The 19210-nt window shown below is 37.1% G+C and overlaps 1 protein-coding gene across 1 annotated transcript in view; it reads left to right on the top strand.

The window, feature by feature from the left end:
- ADGRB3 (adhesion G protein-coupled receptor B3) overlaps nucleotides 1-19210 on the top strand; it is a 799562-nt gene that overhangs the window by 312244 nt on the left and 468108 nt on the right. The window contains exon 4 of the mRNA XM_060030408.1: nucleotides 3830-3994. Coding sequence (XP_059886391.1) covers nucleotides 3830-3994 — 165 coding nt within the window. The remainder of the gene's footprint in view (nucleotides 1-3829; nucleotides 3995-19210) is intronic.

Genomic DNA, 19210 nt, shown 5'->3' with positions numbered 1-19210 from the left:
TTTCTTAAACCTTCTACTATTATGCCTACTGAAGAAGTACATGCTAATTACTGGTTTCTCTTCACCTTCGTATACGTGTAGGTTTATCTTTTAAATTTGCTTAAATAGTACTGATGATAAGAAATACGTATCTTAATCATTGTTATAGTTCAGATGTTGAATTAAAGACAATAAAAAGCATTTTGTTGATTTCTTTTTAATTTTCCAAACATGAAGAATAATTTGGCAACTTTATTATTTGAAAAATGTAGAATAAGTATCCCACTACAGGATATTGTGATATCTTTCAGATGGTGATTGTTATGAAATATTTTGTGTTCGATATTTTGTTCAATTATTTGTCTTGTTGGTAAATATGTATGTTTTTACACAACATATAATGAAAACAGTGACAAAAAGTGAATTTAAAACCTAGCATAACACGCTGAACAGTGTAAATATCTTTCTGAAATACTTTATTCCCAAGAAGAAAATTATCTCAGAAATAACCTACTTGTCACACTGTGAATAAGCAAGGGTATTTGCTATTTAATTAATGAAAATGACACAAGGACAAACTGAATATTAATGCCACTTTTCACAGAATATGTGGGATGATAGAACTAGAGCTTATATTTATTTGTACTCTTAAAGGCTAATCAATAGTATTATAAATTAGTAAACTTTCACCCACATTATTCACATTTAAAGAGTTTTTAAATTGCATAATAATGTGTTATTTCTAATACGAATCCTAAGATATCCAGCCTTTTACAAAAGTGTTGCTCTGACATCATAGTGTCTTCAGAAACTCTTATTGCTCAGGGCAGAAAATGATCCGGATAAACAGAAAGTAAATTGAGAAAAATAGAGAGGTACATGAAATTATGTATTTACTGCCCTGGTTTCTGACTTACAGTTTTATGACCTCTTCCAGGATTTCTCAACCTTGGCACCACTGACATTTCGATATGGATAAATCTTTGTTGTGGGGCTGGCCTGAGGATTTGGGGATGTCTGGCAGCATCCCTGGCCTCTTCTCATTAGATACCAGTAGCCCCCTTTCTTCCCCTGAGCCATGACAACCAAAAATGTCTCCGATGTTGCCAAATGTCTCCTGGGAGGGGGAGGTCATTATTGCCCCTGGTTGAGAACCACTAGTCTACTCTATATTCCAGTCTTTTAGAAAAAAGCTGATTTAGGCTAAGGAATGGTTTTGATTTTTTTTTTTTTAATGTCACAGTTTTCACATCCATTTATTTCCCTAAGAAAAAAAGCTTTCACTTAAAGGAGTTATTTTATACATCCCAATCTGAATCACAAGATACTTTGTATACTTATTTCAGAAACCTGGTAGTAATATAATTTGGGTATTGTGTATTCCTCATTTCGTCTCTAGATAAGTCAGAGACATGATATTATAGCTAGGGTCTAAAGAAGAAAATTATAAAAATGGATCAATTTGATTTTAGTTTCTAGGTACATTTTTCAAATAGACTAGATCATTTACAGATTTTCATACTTTACTGAAAATAAAGTAGTCCATCCAACGCATTTCCATTAAAATAAAAATATTTAATATTTATCATAAATCTTTATGAAAAGGATTCATAAAATTACAAGATTTGTGCTACAATTTCCTACTAATTCAATAGTATCAAGTATCAAAAATAAATTATTAATAATTGTATGTCTTTTTCAAATGAAAAAACATATTTTTGCTTTTTAAAATTGATGTGGAGAAGCCATGAAATTTCACCATGGAGCAATAAAGGCTGTTAAAAGGTAGTGAGTAAGAACCTGCTGTATAAAAAAAAAGTAAATAAAATTCAAAAAAAAAATTCAAAAAACAAGATTAGTTTTCAGAGGATTCCAGCTCCATAATTTAACTAAATAATCAAGATTAATGAACATTTCTTTGAGACTTTAGAGAAAAATCTGCCAATTTAGCAGCTTTTTCTTCTGAGATTGTTCACTGCATGTGCAACAATGTGATTTGATAGAAGACAACAGAACCAGAACAGAACAGAACCAGAAATAAAAATTCTATATAGTCTATTAGCATCTTATATAGAAAATCGGGGAGAAAAGGTGGTTTTTAAGTGGAGAACATTTGGTAACTAGAAATAAATGCGAAAATTGCTTACAGGTGTACAGTTTACATAACAGTATATTCATATATGTTACTTTTAAATTATTTTGCTGTAATTGATCATATATACCTATATGTAAATATAGGTATATGTGTATTTTTTTTCCTTAGACTTAAATACAGATTTACTATTTATTCTTATACCAATGGATACAAATTGTCTTTGGTGTTCCCAGACTTAAATGGGAAAAATGCAAACATCTTAATTTCTCTCACTTTTTCTGTATAGTATTTTTGAAATATACTTTCCAGCAAGTTTCACAGAATCTTAAAGAATTTTTCATTGGATATTACCTAAATTTGTCTAATTTTTCCAATATTTGAACATATTTTCACAAGTTGGGCAACTAAATAGTATAAATAGAAGAGAACGGGTTGCCTCATAATTAAGGATGTCATATCTGTGTTTTTAAAGTAACAACTTGGTCAGCAGATAATGTGCAAAATATTCTAGATGTACTATATTTACTGGCATGTGTCCTCTGACACTTCTGCTTACCCCGACCAATGTTGAGGAGAAAATGAACATCTTTGTCATGTTTTGTGATAAATTTCTACTCCCCCTACTCATGTCAGTGGGTGTTATATCAAACATCTGCTGAGGAACTTTTAAGAGTAAGGCAGAGGTTCAGCATCAAGACAGGAATTTTGAATTGAAAAGGACATTTTGCCTGGCTTCTTTTGATTTGTACTATCCATGGAGTGCTACTGCTTACCGTCCCAAATGTTAAGAATTGGGATGGGATTGGTGATTTGACAGTGCAAGAAAGTGACCTAAACTTTGAACCCTAATGGACTTTCTGCAAAAGATGTCAACATTTATTTGCAGCGGTTATTATGGAGGAACACAAATTATGTTAGTATTTCCGATCAAGGGTGAATTCATCGTAATGGCATATTTGAAGTACTGGTGTACTGATAGTTATATGAGACATAACTTAATTAGATCATATGTTTTTTTCTAGAATTTTTATTAATTAGGAGGATTTCCAGTGTTATCCAGTTACTGGAAGAGGACAGATATCTTCTGTTTTTCTGGCTATTAGAAAGAGGTCTTCATATTTGCCCCTCGTTTTAAAACTGGGGAGAGAGGAGGCTCTTATGCAAGTAGATAGAGTTCTTGAAATTTCCCTCTTATTCAAAAGACAGTGACTTTAAAGACCCACATTTTTTAAATGGCAAAAATACGTTTTCTAAAATATGAGGTCAAAAAGCTGTTTAAAATATGTACCATCAATTTTCAGATTTTTTTCATTCTCTGACACCATAAAATTTATTAATCCTGAAACTTTGTAGATGTTGGAAGAATTAAATTGACACTTATCTATTTAAATGCAATTTTAACTTCAGAAGATCACTCTAAGAAATTTAGTTGATGTTACTTTTACATAGAAGTAACTCATGACTATTTTACTATGAGGGAGAGAGGTGCATTTCCATTAAAAAAATAATAAAAACATTTAAAGTTTATAACATAAATAATTGTTCAAATACAAAAAGAGGTACATGCAATTTTCCATTAGTTAAATGATTGCTGACTTAACTTACATTTTGTGACAAATAAGAGTAATTCAATTGAATTCTTAAAATATCTTCATACTTGTCTATTTGATGAGTTTTTTTCTTAATTATAAAGAAAAATAATCTTTGACTTCGCCTCTCTGCTTCTGTTGTTGAAGCTTCTTTGCTTTATTACAGTCCATGGAGTCTGGGAGGAGTGGTCTCCGTGGAGTTTGTGTTCATTCACGTGTGGTCGAGGCCAAAGAACAAGAACACGGTCGTGCACTCCGCCCCAGTATGGGGGAAGGCCGTGTGAAGGACCCGAGACTCATCATAAGCCTTGTAATATCGCTCTCTGCCCAGGTGAGCCTGTTCTGGATTTGGGGAACTTGGCATTTATGTCCCAGTGTATGGTCCCTAGGATACCTAGGAGATATTAAGAGTACAACCTTCATGCAGTCACACTGGAAAATGTGTCCTTTGCTTATTGATTCTTGCTTAAATAAAATTGGGTACCTTCCTTGCTTCTATCATATGTAATTGTGTATAATATTTCCTTGACTAAGTACCAATGAATGCTCACATTTATTGGATTTCTATAAATAGGTATATTAATGATTCACACTAAGATTTTATCTCTACTTGGATTTCCCTCCTGGAAAAATTATAAGCCATCCCAAAGACCTGAATTGACTGTTGCATCCACATTGTAACTAGAGAGACGAGTGTGGAGGCAATCCTTCTGATGTTATTCTCTCACACTCACTCAGCTAAGGAGTGGGATGCGCACCCTTGACCACGTGTGAGCATGATAGACATTTGCTAGGAAATCAGACTTTCTAGATTCACTGCTAGATGCATAAAATGGTTAGATCATAAATGACATACAGTCTTTATGTGATTATGAAGACTGTATAGTCTGTTCTTAGAGTGTATTTATGTTATTTAAATTTTTTTTCCTTCAAACTATTTCAATTCTGTTTTAACCGACTTTGCTAATTCCACCCATTACTCCAGAGAGAAGTCTTCATAATGCTATTATTTAGGTTGCTGAAACATTCACACATAAAACAGATACCTACAAAATGAAAAAGACTGATCTCCACCTTGAAGGGGCTTGCAATTTATGAGAGAAAATAAAAACAAGCAAATGATAGAATCTCCCCAGGAAAAGCAAAGGCACTTCTAGAGGAAGACACAGACAGGAGTGGCAAGTGGCAGAGGCTAACAAAAATGACAATGGGACCATTATAAATAAGCATCATCTTCTCTTTGGGAGAGTTTCTCACCTGTCCATGCAGTCACGTGTTCTACATGCAAGCAACAGAGCTGGGATGCCAGTAGTGAGCTCCAGACACATTATTCAACTCACACTGAGTCTCATTTGCCCTCTAAATTCCCCAAGTTAATATCCTATATCATAAGGCAGTAATTCAAAGTTCTTCTGGAAATTTTAAGAATCTAAAACATCTGAAGACTGAAAAACATCCAAAAATGTAGAGAAGCAACTGTCATCTAACAAGCTTAATTGTTCTCTTTTACTGGCTTGCTACACTTAGGAATATACATATAAATATGTGGTAGTTGTATTGAGTAATATCATCACTTTTAGAATGTTATGAATTCTACAAATAGTGAATAAACTCATATGATTCAGTATTCAGGTATTATGAATATTGGGGAGTCAATAATCATGATTCCTTATTTGCAAATCACTCCCAGAAAATCTATTTATGATCTGTCTTATGTCTATCTCTCTGTAAACATACAGATAGGCACACAGACACACACATATATATTTATGCTCTGCCTTTTTTCCAAAGATTTGAGTAAATTTATACAAATTTTAGAATTTTTTTTAACTGCTGAGCTGTGATATTTATGGGGAGTCAGAGCTCACTCTTATTTTTCTGTGGAGTGTGAAAAAATAGATAACACTGGGAAATAAAAAATTATAGCTAACTATAGATTCTCTTTTAATATATTAGTTTCTAATTAATTCTTTTACCTCAGTTGATCCCCATAAGTACAAAGATAAAATGGCACTGATCAGTAAAATGTTATCAACCAGGTTTTTCATAGTCCACTTTCCATGAATTTTCTCTAGCAGGAAAAAGCTTGGATGAGTACACAGAGATGCTGAGTTGTTACAATTTAGATAAGAAAACTCATTTTTCTAAGTTGATGTAGTTTTTGCTTTATCACTCAAGTAGTAACCATGTGTGTTTTACCTGTATTATACCATCACTGGAGCCACTCTAAGACCCTTAAATTTGGTTGGCTTTCTTTTGTTAGGTCTTTAATTTTGGGGAGTTATGATTATACTAATTGTAAATCTGGCCTAGCTCATATTTTCTCATAAAGTGAGCATTATGGATCTATCTTGAATACTTAATAAATGTGTTGTTTCTGACTTCTGTTATTTCCATTCTTGGATTTAGGTACATCATAAAGGATAAAACTCTTACCATATTTTATCCCAATTTCCTTACTATCTGAAAGGGAATTCTTATAGCTATGATTTAAAAAATATATATTTTTATACTCTGCTCAACATTTTGGCATTATGTTTTTAAATTATATAAGATATGTTTGGTACAAATATTTCAAATTCTTCCTAGATATTAGAAGAATTAGAACTAATTTCTTATAGCTAATCTCAGGCACCTTCACTGAATATAAAGCATTATTAAGTATCAACTAGATGTAAGACACTACTGAGAAGAATATATAGTCCTTGATCTCAAGAAATTTGTAATATCTTCTGAGGATTTAGAAATAAGCATGTGAAAAATTGAATGCAATTCTGAAAAACACATACAAACACTCTAGTCTCAATGAGAGGTGGTAATTTGAATATTAAGTGGTTTCAACCTCCTTTTCTTGTAGCCATCCTACCTGAGATCCCTAAGACAACCTCTTAAGGGAAAACCTTTAATGGGAAAAGTGTCAGTGATGAAGAAGTGGGCCAAGACCCACACTTGGTTTTCTTTGGTTAGGCTCATTGAGAAGTGAAGAACAGAAGAGAGCAGAGGAAACATTCAAAACAACAAACTGGGTCTCTGCTCACCACCTTTGCGAGATTTGGCCATGCAGGTTGTGGTCACGGGCAGTGACATTTTAATGTGGGATCATGTTAGAGCAGCGTCCCAGCTTCCTGCTTTTAGGAAGCACATATCACCCCCATAATGAAGTGGATACTGTGTAGGGATGATGAATATTGCTCACATCAAATAATGAAATGGTTCTATTTATGCAAATTTTGATGTCTACTGCTAAGTAGATGGCATCCAATTTTTTTTTCTTACATCTTTATTGGAGTATAATTGCTTGACAATGGTGTGTTAGTTTCTGCTTTATAAAAAAGTGAATCAGTTATATATATACATATGTTCCCATATGTCTTCCCTCTTGCGTCTCCCTCCCTCCCATCTTCCCTATCCCACCCCTCCAGGCGGTCACAAAGCACTGAGCTGATCTCCCTGTGCTATGCGGCTGCTTCCCACTAGCTACCTACCTTACGTTTGGTAGTGTATATATGTCCATGCCTCTCTCTCGCTTTGTCACAGCTTACCCTTCCCCCTCCCCATATCCTCAAGTCCATTCTCTAGTAGGTCTGTGTCTTTATTCCTGTCTTACCCCCGGTTGTTCATGACATTTTAGTTTTCTTAAATTCCATATATATGTGTTAGCATATGGTATTTGTCTTTCTCTTTCTGACTTACTTCACTCTGTATGACAGACTCTTGGTCTATCCACCTCATTACAAATAACTCAATTTCGTTTCTTTTTATGGCTGAGTAATATTCCATTGTATATATGTGCCACATCTTCTTTACTCATTCATCCGATGATGGACACTTAGGTTGTTTCCATCTCTGGGCTATTGTAAATACAGCTGCAATGAACATTTTGGTACATGACTCTTTTTGAATTATGGTTTTCTCAGGATATGTGCCCAGTAGTGGGATTGCTGGGTCATATGGTAGTTCTATTTGTAGTTTTTTAAGGAACCTCCACACTGTTCTCCACAGTGGCTGTATCAATTTACATTTCCACCAGCAGTGCAAGAGGGTTCCTTTTTCTCCACACCCGCTCCAGCATTTATTGTTTCTAGATTTTTTGATGATGGCCATTCTGACTGGTGTGAGATGATATCTCATTGTAGTTTTGATTTGCATTTCTCTAATGATTAATGATGTTGAGCATTCTTTCATGTGTTTGTTGGCAATCTGTATATTTTCTTTGGAGAAATGTCTATTTAGGTCTTCTGCCCATTTTTGGATTGGGTTGTTTGTTTTTTGGTTATTGAGCTGCATATAAATTTGGAGATTAATCCTTTGTCAGTTGCTTCATTTGCAAATATTTTTTTTTCCATTCTGAGGGTTGTCTTTTGGTCTTGTTTATGGTTTCCTTTGCTGCACAAAAGCTTTGAAGTTTCACTAGATCCCATTTGTGTATTTTTGTTTTTATTTCCATTTCTCTAGGAGGTGGGTCAAAAAGGATCTCGGTGTGATTTATTTCATAGAGTGTTCTGCCTATGTTTTCCTCTAAGAGTTTTATACTTTCTGGCCTTACATTTAGGTCTTTAATCCATTTTGAGCTTACTTTTGTGTATGGTGTTAGGGAGTGATCTAATCTTATACTTTTACATGTACCTGTCCAGTTTTCCCAGCACCACTTATTGAAGAGGCTGTCCTTTCTCCACTGTACATTCCTGCCTCCTTTATCAAAGATAAGGTGACCATATGTGTGTGGATTTATCTCTGAGCTTTCTACCCTGTTCCATTGATCTATCTTTCTGTTTTTGTGCCAGTACCATAATGTCTTGATTACTGTAGCTTTGTAATATAGTCTGAAGTCAGGGAGCCTGATTCCTCCAGCTCCATTATTCGGTCACAAGTTTGCTTTGGCTATTAGGGTTCTTTTGTGTTTCCATACAAATTGTGAAATTTTTTGTTCTAGTTCTGTGAAAAATGCCAGTGGTAGTTTGATAGGGATTGCATTGAATCTGTAGATTGCTTTGGGTAGTAGAATCATTTTCACAATGCTGATTCTTCCAATCAAAGAACATGGTATATCTCTCCATCTATTTGTATCATCTTTAATTTCTTTCATCAGTGTCTTATAATTTTCTGCATAGGTCTTTTTTCTCCTTAGGTAGGTTTATTCCTAGATATTTTATTCTTTTTGTTGCACTGGTAAATGGGAGTGTTTTCTTGATTTCACTTTCAGGTTTTTCATTATTAGTGTACAGGAATGAAAGAGATTTCTGTGTGTTAATTTTGTATCCTGATACTTTACAAAATTCATTGATTATCTATAGTAGTTTTCTGGTAACATCTTTAGGATTCTCTATGTATAGTATCATGTCATCTGCAAACAGTGACAGCTTTACTTCTTCTTTTCCGATTTGGCTTCCTGTGATTTCTTTTTCTTCTCTGATTGCTGTGGATAAAACTTCCAAACCTATGTTGAATAAGAGTGGTGAGAGTGGACAACCTTGTCTTGTTCCTGATCTTAGGGGAAACACTTTCAGTTTTTCACCATTGAGGACGATGTTGGCTGTGGGTTTGTCATATATGGCCTTTATTATGTTGAGGAAAGTTCCCTCTATGCCTACTTTCTGCAGGGTTTTTATCCTAAATGGTGTTGTATTTTGTTGAAAGCTTTCTCTGCATCTATTGAGATAATCATATGGTTTTTCTCCTTCAATTTGTTAATATGGTGTATCATGTTGATTGATTTGCATATATTGAAGAATCCTTGCATTCCTGGAATAAACCCCACTTGTTCATGGTGTATGATCCGTTTACTTTGCTGTTGGATTCTGTTTGCTAGTATTTTGTTGAGGATTTTTGCATCTATGTTCATTAGTGATATTGGCCTGTAGTTTTCTTTCTTTGTGACATCCTTGTCTGGTTTTGGTATCAAGGTGATGGTGGCTCGTAGAATGTGTTTGGGAGTGTTCCTCCCTCTGCTATATTTTGGAAGAGTTTGAGAAGGATAGGTCTTAGCTCTTCTGTAAATGTTTGATAGAATTCTCCTGTGAAGCCATCTGGTCCTGGGCTTTTGTTTGTTGCAAGATTTTTAATCTCAGTTTCAAGTTCAGTGCTTGTGATTGGTCTGCTCATATTTTCTATTTCTTCCTGATTCAGTCTTGGCAGGTTGTGCATTTCTAAGAATTTGTCCATTTCTTCCAGGTTGTCCATTTCATTGGCCTAGAGTTGCTTGTAGTAATCTCTCATGATCTTTTGTATTTCTGTAGTGTCAGTTGTTACTTCTTTTTCAATTCTAATTCTATTGATTTGAGTCTTCTTCCTTTTTTTCTTGATGAGTCTGGCTAATGGTTTATCAATTTTGTTTATCTTCTCAAAGAACCAGCCTTTAGTTTTATTGATCTTTGTTATCATTTCCTTCATTTCTGTTTCATTTATTTCTGATCTGATTATTATGATTTCTTTACTTCTGCTATCTTTGGGTTTTTTTTGTTCTTCTTTCTCTAATTGCTTTAGGTGCAAGGTTAGGTTGTTTATTCGAGATGTTTCCTGTTTCTTAAAGTAGGATTGTATTGCTATAAACTTCCCTCCTAGAACTTCTTTTGCTGCATCCCATAGATTTTGGGTTGTCGTGTCTCCATTGTCATTTGTTTCCAGGTATTTTTTTATTTCCTCTTTGATTTCTTCAGTGATCACTTCGTTATTATGTAGTATATTGTTTAGCCTCCATGTGTTTGTATTTTTTACAGGTCTTTTCCTGTAATTGATATCTAGTCTCATAGCATTGTGTTCGGAAAAGATACTTGATACAATTTCAATTTTCTTAAATTTACCAAGGCTAGATTTGTGACCCAAGATATGATCTATCCTGGAGAATGTTCCATGAGCACTTGAGAAAAATGTGTATTCTGCTGTTTTTGGATGGAATATCCTATAAATATAAATTAAGTCCATCTTGTTTAATATATCATTTAATATATCATTTAAATTATCATAAATAATTTATATAAATATAAATTAAGTCCATCTTGTTTAATATATCATTTATTTAATATATCATGTTTAATATATCATTAATATATCATTTAATATATCATTAAATATATCATTTAAAGCTTGTGTTTCCTTATTTATTTTCATTTTGGATGATCTGTCCATTGGTGAAAGTGTGTTGTTAAAGTCCCCTACTAAGAATGTGTTACTGTCGATTTCCCCTTTTATGGCTGTTAATATTTGCCTTATGTATTGAGGTGCTCCTATGTTGGGTGCATAAATATTTACAATTGTTATATCTTCTTCTTGGATCGATCTCTTGATCATTATGTAGTGTCCTTCTTTGTCTCTTCTAATAGTCTTTATTTTAAAGTCTATTTTGTCTGATATGATAATTGTTACTCCAGCTTTCTTTTACTTTCCATTTGCATGAAATATCTTTTTCCATCCCCTTACTTTCAGTCTGTATGTGTCTCTAGGTCTGAAGTGGGTCTCTTGTAGACAGCAAATATATGGGTCTTGTTTTTGTATCCATTCAGCCAATCTATGTTTTTTGGTGGGAGCATATAGTCCATTTACATTTAAGGTAATTATCGATATGTATGTTCCTATTCCCATTTTCTTAATTGTTTTGGGTTCATTATTGTAGGTCTTTTCCTTTTCTTGTGTTTCTTGCCTAGAGAAGTTCCTTTAGCAGTTGTTGTAAAGCTGGTTTGGTGGTGCTGAACTCTCTCAGCTTTTGTTTGTCTGTAAAGATTTTAATTTCTCCATCAAATCTGAATGAGATCCTTGCTGGGTAGAGTAATCTTGGTTGTAGGTTTTTCTCCTTCATCACTTTAAATATGTCCTGCCACTCCCTTCTGGCTTGCAGAGTTTCTGCTGAAAGATCAGCTGGTAACCTTATGGGGATTCCCTTGTGTGTTATTTGTTGTTTTTCCCTTGCTGCTTTTAATATGTTTTCTTTGTATTTAATTTTTGACAGTTTGATTAATATGTATCTTGGCATATTTTTCCTTGGATTTATCCTGTATGGGACACTCTGTGCTTCCTGGACTTGATTAACTATTTCCTTTCCCATATTAGGGAAGTTTTCAACTATAATCTCTTCAAATATTTTCTCAGTCCCTTTCTTTTTCTCTTCTTCTTCTGGAACCCCTATAATTTGAATGTTGGTGCGTTTAATGTTGTCCCAGAGGTCTCTGAGACTGTCCTCAGTTCTTTTCATTTTTTTTCTTTATACTGCTCTGCAGTTGTTATTTCCACTATTTTATCTTCCAGGTCACTTATCCATTCTTCTGCCTCCGTTATTCTGCTACTGATCCCATCTAGAGTATTTTTAATTTTATTTATTGTGTTGTTCATCTTTTTTTTTCCTCTTTAGTTCTTCTAGGTCCTTGTTAACTGTTTCTTGCATTTTGTCTATTCTAATTCCAAGATTTTGGCTCATCTTTACTATCATTATTCTGAATTCTTTTTCAGGTAGACTGCCTATTTCCTCTTCATTTGTTACGTCTGGTGGGTTTTTAATCTTGTTCCTTCATCTGCTGTGTGTTTTTCTGTCTTCTCATTTTGCTTATCTTACTGTGTTTGGGGTCTCGTTTTTGTAGGCTGCAGGTTCGTAGTTCCTATTGTTTTTGGTGTCTGTCCCCAGTGACTAAGGTTGGTTCAGTGGGTTTTGTAGGCTTCCTGGTGCAGGGGACTAGTGCCTGTGTTCTGGTGGATGAGGCTGGATCTTGTCTTTCTGGTGGGCAGGTCAACGTCTGGTGTTGTGTTTTGGGTGGCTGTGGACTTATTATGATTTTAGGCAGCCTCTCTGCTAATGGGTGGGGTTGTGTTCCTGTCTTGCTAGTTGCTTGGCATAGGATGTTCAGCACTTTAGCTTGCTGATCTTTGAGTGAAGCTGGGTGCTGGGGTTGAGATGGAGATCTCTGGGAGATTTTCGCCATTTGATATTATGTGGAGCTGGGAGGTCTCTTGTGGACCAGTGTCCTGAAGTTGGCTCTCCCATCTCAGAGGCACAGCACTGACTCCTGGCTGCAGCACCAATAGCCTTTCATCCACAGGGCTCAGAATAAAAGGGAGAAAAAGTAGAAAGAAAGAATTAGTAGAAGTAGAAAGAAAGGAAGAAGGAAAGAAAGAAAGGAGCGAGGGAGGGAGGAAGGAAGGAAGGAGGGAAGGAAAGAAAAAAGAAAGAAAGAAGATAAAGTAAAATAAAATAAAGATAAAATATAATAAAATTATTAAAATAAAAAATAATTATTAAGAAAAAAATTAAAAAAAAATAACGGACAGCTAGAACCCTGGGACAAATAGTGGAAGCAAAGCTATACAGACAAAATCTCACACAGAAGCATACACATACACACTCACAAAAAGAGGAAAAGGGGAAAAACTCATAAATCTTGCTCTCAAAGTCCCCCTCCTTAATTTGGGATGATTTGTTGTCTATTCATGTATTCCACAGATTCAGGGTACATCAAGTTGGTTGTGGAGCTTTAATCCGCTGCTTCTGAGGCTGCTGGGAGAGATTTCCCTTTCTCTTCTTTGTTCGCACAGCTCCCGGGGTTCAGCTTTGGATTTGGCCCCGCCTCTGTGTGTAGGTCGCCGGAGGGCATCTGTTCTTCGCTCAGACAGGACGGGGTTAAAGGATCCGCTATCGGGTCTCCGCTCACTCAGGCCGGGGGGAAGGGAGGGGCACGGATTTCGGGGCGGGCCTGTGGTGGCAGAGGCCAGCGTGACGTTGCACCAGCCTGAGGCGCCCAGTGCGTTCTCCCGGGGAAGTTGTCTCTGGATCCCGGGAACCTGGCAGTGGCGGGCTGCACAGCCTCCCCAGAAGGTGGGGGTGGATAGTGACCTGTGCTCGCACACAGGCTTCTTGGTGGCAGCAGCAGCAGCCTTAGCATCTCATGCACGTCTCTGGGGTCCGCGCTTTTAGCTGCGGCTCATGCCCATCTCTGGAACTCCTTTAAGCAGCGCTCTTAATCCCTTCTCCTCGTGCACCAGGAAACAAAGAGGGAAGAAAAAGTCACTTGCCTCTTCGGCAGGTCCAGACTTTTTCCTGGACTCCCTCCCGGCCAGCCGTGGTGCACTAACCCCCTGCAGGCTGTGTTCATGCTGCCAACCCCAGTCCTCTCCCTGCGCTGCGACCAAAGCCCGAGCCTCAGCTCCCAGCCCGGCCCGCCCCGGCGGGTGAGCAGACAAGCCCCTCGGGCTGGTGAGTGCCGGTCGGCACCGATCCTCTGTGCGGGAATCTCTCTGCTTTGCCCTCCGCACCCCTGTGGCTGTGCTGTCCTCTGTGGCTGCGCTCTCTTCCACGGCTCCGAAGCTTCCCCCCTCTGCCACCCGCAGTCTCTGCCCGCGAAGGGGCTTCCTAGTGTGTGGAAACCTTTCCTCCTTCATGGCTCCCTCCCACTGGTGCAGGTCCCATCCCTATTCTTTTGTCTCTGTTTTTCCTTTTTTCTTTTCCCTACCCAGGTACGTGGGGAGTCTTGCCTTTGGCGAGGTCTGAGGTCTTCTGCCAGCGTTCAGTAAGTTTTCTGCAGGAGTTGTTACACGTGTAGATGTATTTCTGGTGTATCTGTGGGGAGAAGGTGATCTGCGCGTCTTACTCTTCCACCATCTTCCCGGAAGCCTGCGATGGCATCCTATTTTTATCTGATGCTTTCCTTAGTGTCCAACTTTCTCCCAACTTCTTTATCGATGAAAGTAAACCACTTACCTGAGATCCATATAAGGAGAGAAGAAAGGAAGGAAAGGGTAGATCTGATCTGATATTTCCTAGTTTGGGTTACTAGTTACCGACTTGTGCACTGTGTCTGAGAACAGTGATTGATGTTGGTTGGGGGGAGGTGGGCCAGAGGTATACAGAACAACGAAAGGATTTCACTGCGATTCATTCACTGGCTCATAAACGTGATGTGACTTCGTTTTCCTCCTCTTCTCATCTGTAGTAATAATTACGTGTGGTACTATGGAAGGATGTGTGTATGTATGTGTGTGTTCAGGGGTCTTTGGGGTATGTTTCTCTTATCACCAAACTCAGAACTTCTGGCAGTCCAACCTATGTTTTCTGTTTTCTCTGAATTTTCATGACAGTCACTAATTGAGCATCAAGTTCATAATTGATATATTTGAGGACAAGGAAATGCTCTTTTATTTCCTGTTTATCTCTCCATGCATCTTTGTACCTGGTGGTATGCGATAGATGACTATTGATTGGATTTTCTTGACATGTACGAATTTTTAATACTCATCCAAATTTTTCTAGGACAGTTTCTGTGCCTACTTAATAATACATTAATGTGTTATAGGGGAAAGATCTTGGACTTTTGCAAGAGAACACATATTTAAATTTAAATATCATCTTTTCATATCTGTGTTGCCCCTCTGATCCTTAGTTTCTTCAGCTGTACAATGAGGACAATATAGTAATACCCTCTTCATGAGAAGACCATGGTAGGTAGCAAACTAGGAAACACTCTCTAATACTAGTATTATTATCATGTCAGTGTCTCCAGTGAGAGTCCATCAGGATGACACTTGTAGTTGAACAAGTTGGGTTTGTTACTCTTGGCAGTGAGGGGAAATCAACATAGGAAATTGCAGGGCATCTTAGTAAGGGGGTGTTAGGAAAGACTTATCAAGGGTTTGGGCTTGTGTTGGGTGATTTCACAGAAGGTTTAAAAAAGTGGGGCTTTGCTCCAGATTTGATGGTGTCAGGGAAGGGGGACAATGCTATGATTGGGTATCTTAGTAAATTATCTAGAACGAGGGAAGACCAGATGCAGTTGGTGAAGAAGTGAGTCCCTCATCTTAGCTGAGAGAGGAGAATGTTTGGAATATTGTGGGTTCCCTGGGGACCTTGTCTTTGTCTATGAAGTGACCTTGTTTTACCTCATTTTTATCACAGTCTCAGAGTGACCCTGTCTGGTTATTAATGTGTTTTCTGATGATTTTAGGTCCAACAGGGGATAACACAGCCTCGCTGTGACACCAAGCAAGTAGCCAACAGTACTGAGGTCTGGCTAAGTGTCAGACCTGAACCTGGGTGTCACCTTGGTGGTCATTCCTCCTCCAGGGTGATTTGATCACTTTAGATGCTTCCGTTTTAAATGATTTTGATTTTGATTAATATTCAGCTGGAGAAAACTCACAGAAATATGGTATGTTTGCATTTTCTAGGTAGGCCCTCCATTAAAATTATATAATGTATATCCGCAAAATAAAATTGATATTGTCTTTTCCAAAATTAAATAATTTTGGGAAAATGAAAGCTTAAGTTTTTAGTTCAAAGCCTCAAGCTCTATGGTAATTTTCTTTGTAGTATTTTACTTCATAGTAATAATTTTTTTTCCCTCTGTCAGTAGCTGAAGACTGGAAGAACCAATGAATTAAGTTTGGCCCTCTTTGTTTCAGTTTTGACAATTCTCTTTCTGATATATATTTATGAAGTAGCGTACAAGTAATATAGAGGATAGGTAGGGATAAATAAGTGAGTGACAGATTGAAGACTGACATAAAGAACTATTGACAAGTTTTCATTTATATATGGGGCTATGTTTAAATGAATATAATTATATGATTCAGTGGTCTGGAGTTCACAAGACATGGATTAAGGTTTAGTCCCAATCCTTAATTTTATTTATTTACTTATTTACTTATGTATTATGTATTTACTTTCCAATCCTTAATTTTAAATATTTACTTGGGCAACTTCTTCCTCTTTTCTATTCCTCACTTCTTTCATTTTTAAAATAGAGCTGGTATTCATTACCCTTCTATATCATAGGAATGTTATGTGATTAAAATTAGGTGGAAGAATCTTGAAAACTACAAAACAATATGAAGTCAAGGATCATGACTTATATGGGAATATTACTTTAAAAGCAAGGGATTTGGTGAAGTAAACTCAGGATATTATGATAGTTTTTGAGCTTTATTTCTTATGGATAGCCTTCATCAGACACTCAAAGGGATTCTTTGGCTAGGATTGTTCTAGGGAGAAGTAGCTGCGTAAGGGCCCATTTCAGTCTGTGGGGCCGAGCAGTCCTGCATTTGAGAAATTCATTCCTGAGAATCCAGAACCGTTCCAGACAGATCCCATTAGGTTGTAGTTTCCAGATATATTTTCAGACTCATAAACTCTAAGGAGAAGGAAAGAACCACCCAACGATAGGTCCTGAGGAACACAGCTGGAACCTAACATCTGTTACCTAGAGCAAGAGGCTTTGGTCTCCTGTGGTTCTAGTATTTTGATCCTTCAGCATTTGTGAGAGGGTGACCTCCCCACAGTCCCTCTGCAGGGAGCGTTCCTGTGAGGACAGAGAGGAAACATCCTGAGCCTTTGCCCTACCCTGGTTCAGAGGTCCCTGATTGTCTCAAAATGAGGATGTTATAATTTAAAACACAAATGCTGGCTCGTTAACCTGGTCTTTAATTAAAATTTGCATTTCATCATCTTAATCTTCTAGTCTATTATGTGGCAATTGTATTCATTTTGTGTCATTTCAGATTTTCAGCATTATTCTGGTGATCTTTCAGTGCTTAGCTTATGAGAGTTTTAAAAATTTGTGTCTTTCTTAATCCTGGCTTGCTCTCTTTTACTATGTAATATTTTTCTCATTCAAACTTTGTCTTAATTTACTTACCAACCTTTCTTTTTTTAATCTTCTTAGCCCTTACCACTATAGATTGCCTCTATTCTTAATTCTAATTTTTAAACATGATATTTCATTTTGATTTTCCTCTTTTGTCATTTATTTTAAAATGGCAAATAGGAAACATAGGTTTTTGCTCTTCAGCATATGGCTCTTCTGCATTTCAGTCTTGTATCCCAGAGGAGTCTTTCCCATCCCCTGGGTAACTCCCAATTCAGTAAAAACCAGAGCCAAATCAGATAGCCTAAATCAGATAGCCTCAAAGGGGCCAGAATTCTTCTCCCCCGATTCCTCCCTACAGGTAACTTCATCAGTCATCAGCAATCAACCCAGAACAGTTGTTGAAATGATGGTTTTAGTGTTCAAAATATCATGACTTTACCTTGTGGTTATTGTTATCCAACCTATACTATAGTGTCACCAGTTATTGGTCAAGATGAGAAAATAGACTGAAACATAGTATTTTCATTAAAATGTATGAAAGTCACAGGGAACTATATTCAATATCCTTGGTTAAACAAGAATGGAAAAGAATATAGAAACAAATATATATATATATATATGTGTGTGTGTGTGTATGTGTGTGTGTGTGTGTGTGTGTATAACTGAATCACTTTGCTATACAGAAGAAATTAACACAACATTGTAAATCAACTATAAAATTTTTTTTAAAATAATAAAATACGATAAAATGTATCATAGGAATTGCTCCCTGCACATCGGAGACAGGATTTTCTTCCTGGTGAACACAATTGCAGAAGGAAGTTTCTTTAACACAGAAAACCCCAGGAATCTAATGTTTTAGCCATTGCAATTTTAATTCTTCTGGGTCCAGAAAGTCTGGTCATGTGTCACATTGCTGTAAAAAAACTTTGTGTCCCCAGAGTGACACTGTTGTGTAAGGAAGCACGTTACGTGAAGGTAGGACTGGCTGATCTCAGCATCCTCCCAGCTTCAAAATACAGCCTCGCATTCTCTATTCTTAGTCACCTTTTGTGGGATGGTTCGTTAAGAAATAGGCATTTGGAGTTTTTAAATTGAAAAATAGCACTGGAAAAATCCAAATGCAAATGCTTATGATGGAAATGAAAAGAAAGTAAAAAGCCTAAGACAGTTCTGATTCTTAACCTGTCTGCCTATCATGGAAGAAATTATGTCCTCTAATGCAATGTTTACCAAATGGTGTCCCATGAAAAGGAAAAAAAAGGGAAAGAGGGGAGGGAGGATTTATTTTTAAATAAATTTGGGAGATACAGCTTTAAACAAAGTCTATTCAGAATAAGACTCCCTGCATTAGGTCTATAACGGCATCACAAATTCAACACGTTCCAAATAGACATTCTTATTTCAGGACTATGTACCCGCGGACCTGTTTGAAACCTACTCTAACCCAGTTCAGTAAAAGGTTCTACCATTTACCCATGTCTGGCCTACACTCTAGTCCCCAATGTCTCCCATACCCATTCTTGTCTCTGTGCAATCCAATCTACACACAACCGCAAAATGAAGGGTTAAAATGTCACATCTCTTCCCTACTTTAAAGTCCTCTCGTGGTGCCTCACCTTGTTGGCCCCATGCCTTCCGGGCCCTCCAGGATCGGACTTCTGCTCACCCTCCAAATCCACCTCCTGCCGCGTCCCCCTCTTCATGAGCCCCACGAGCCCCAGGCTTGTCTCTGTCCCTGAATACACAAAGCTTTCTAGACCTCAAGACCTCACTTGGGTAGAGCCTTCCACAGAGCCTTATGTTTCTGGCTTCTTCTAGTGTTGGGGACTAAGCTCTCCTGTGGTCACACTGCTTTCAGAACACTTCCAGCTGTGACTCTCTTGTTCACTCATTTGTTTACTTGTTTATCATCATCTGTCTCCACCACAGCCCCTCAGACTACACGTTCCGGGAGAGCAGAGCTTGGTGGGTCTTTATCTGCACAG

The sequence above is a fragment of the Delphinus delphis genome, chromosome 14 (genome assembly GCF_949987515.2).
Source record: "Delphinus delphis chromosome 14, mDelDel1.2, whole genome shotgun sequence".
In the NCBI taxonomy this organism is placed as follows: domain Eukaryota; kingdom Metazoa; phylum Chordata; class Mammalia; order Artiodactyla; family Delphinidae; genus Delphinus; species Delphinus delphis.
The sequence above is the reverse complement of the archived record's forward strand: the minus strand, read 5'-3'. Positions and strand labels throughout refer to the sequence as shown.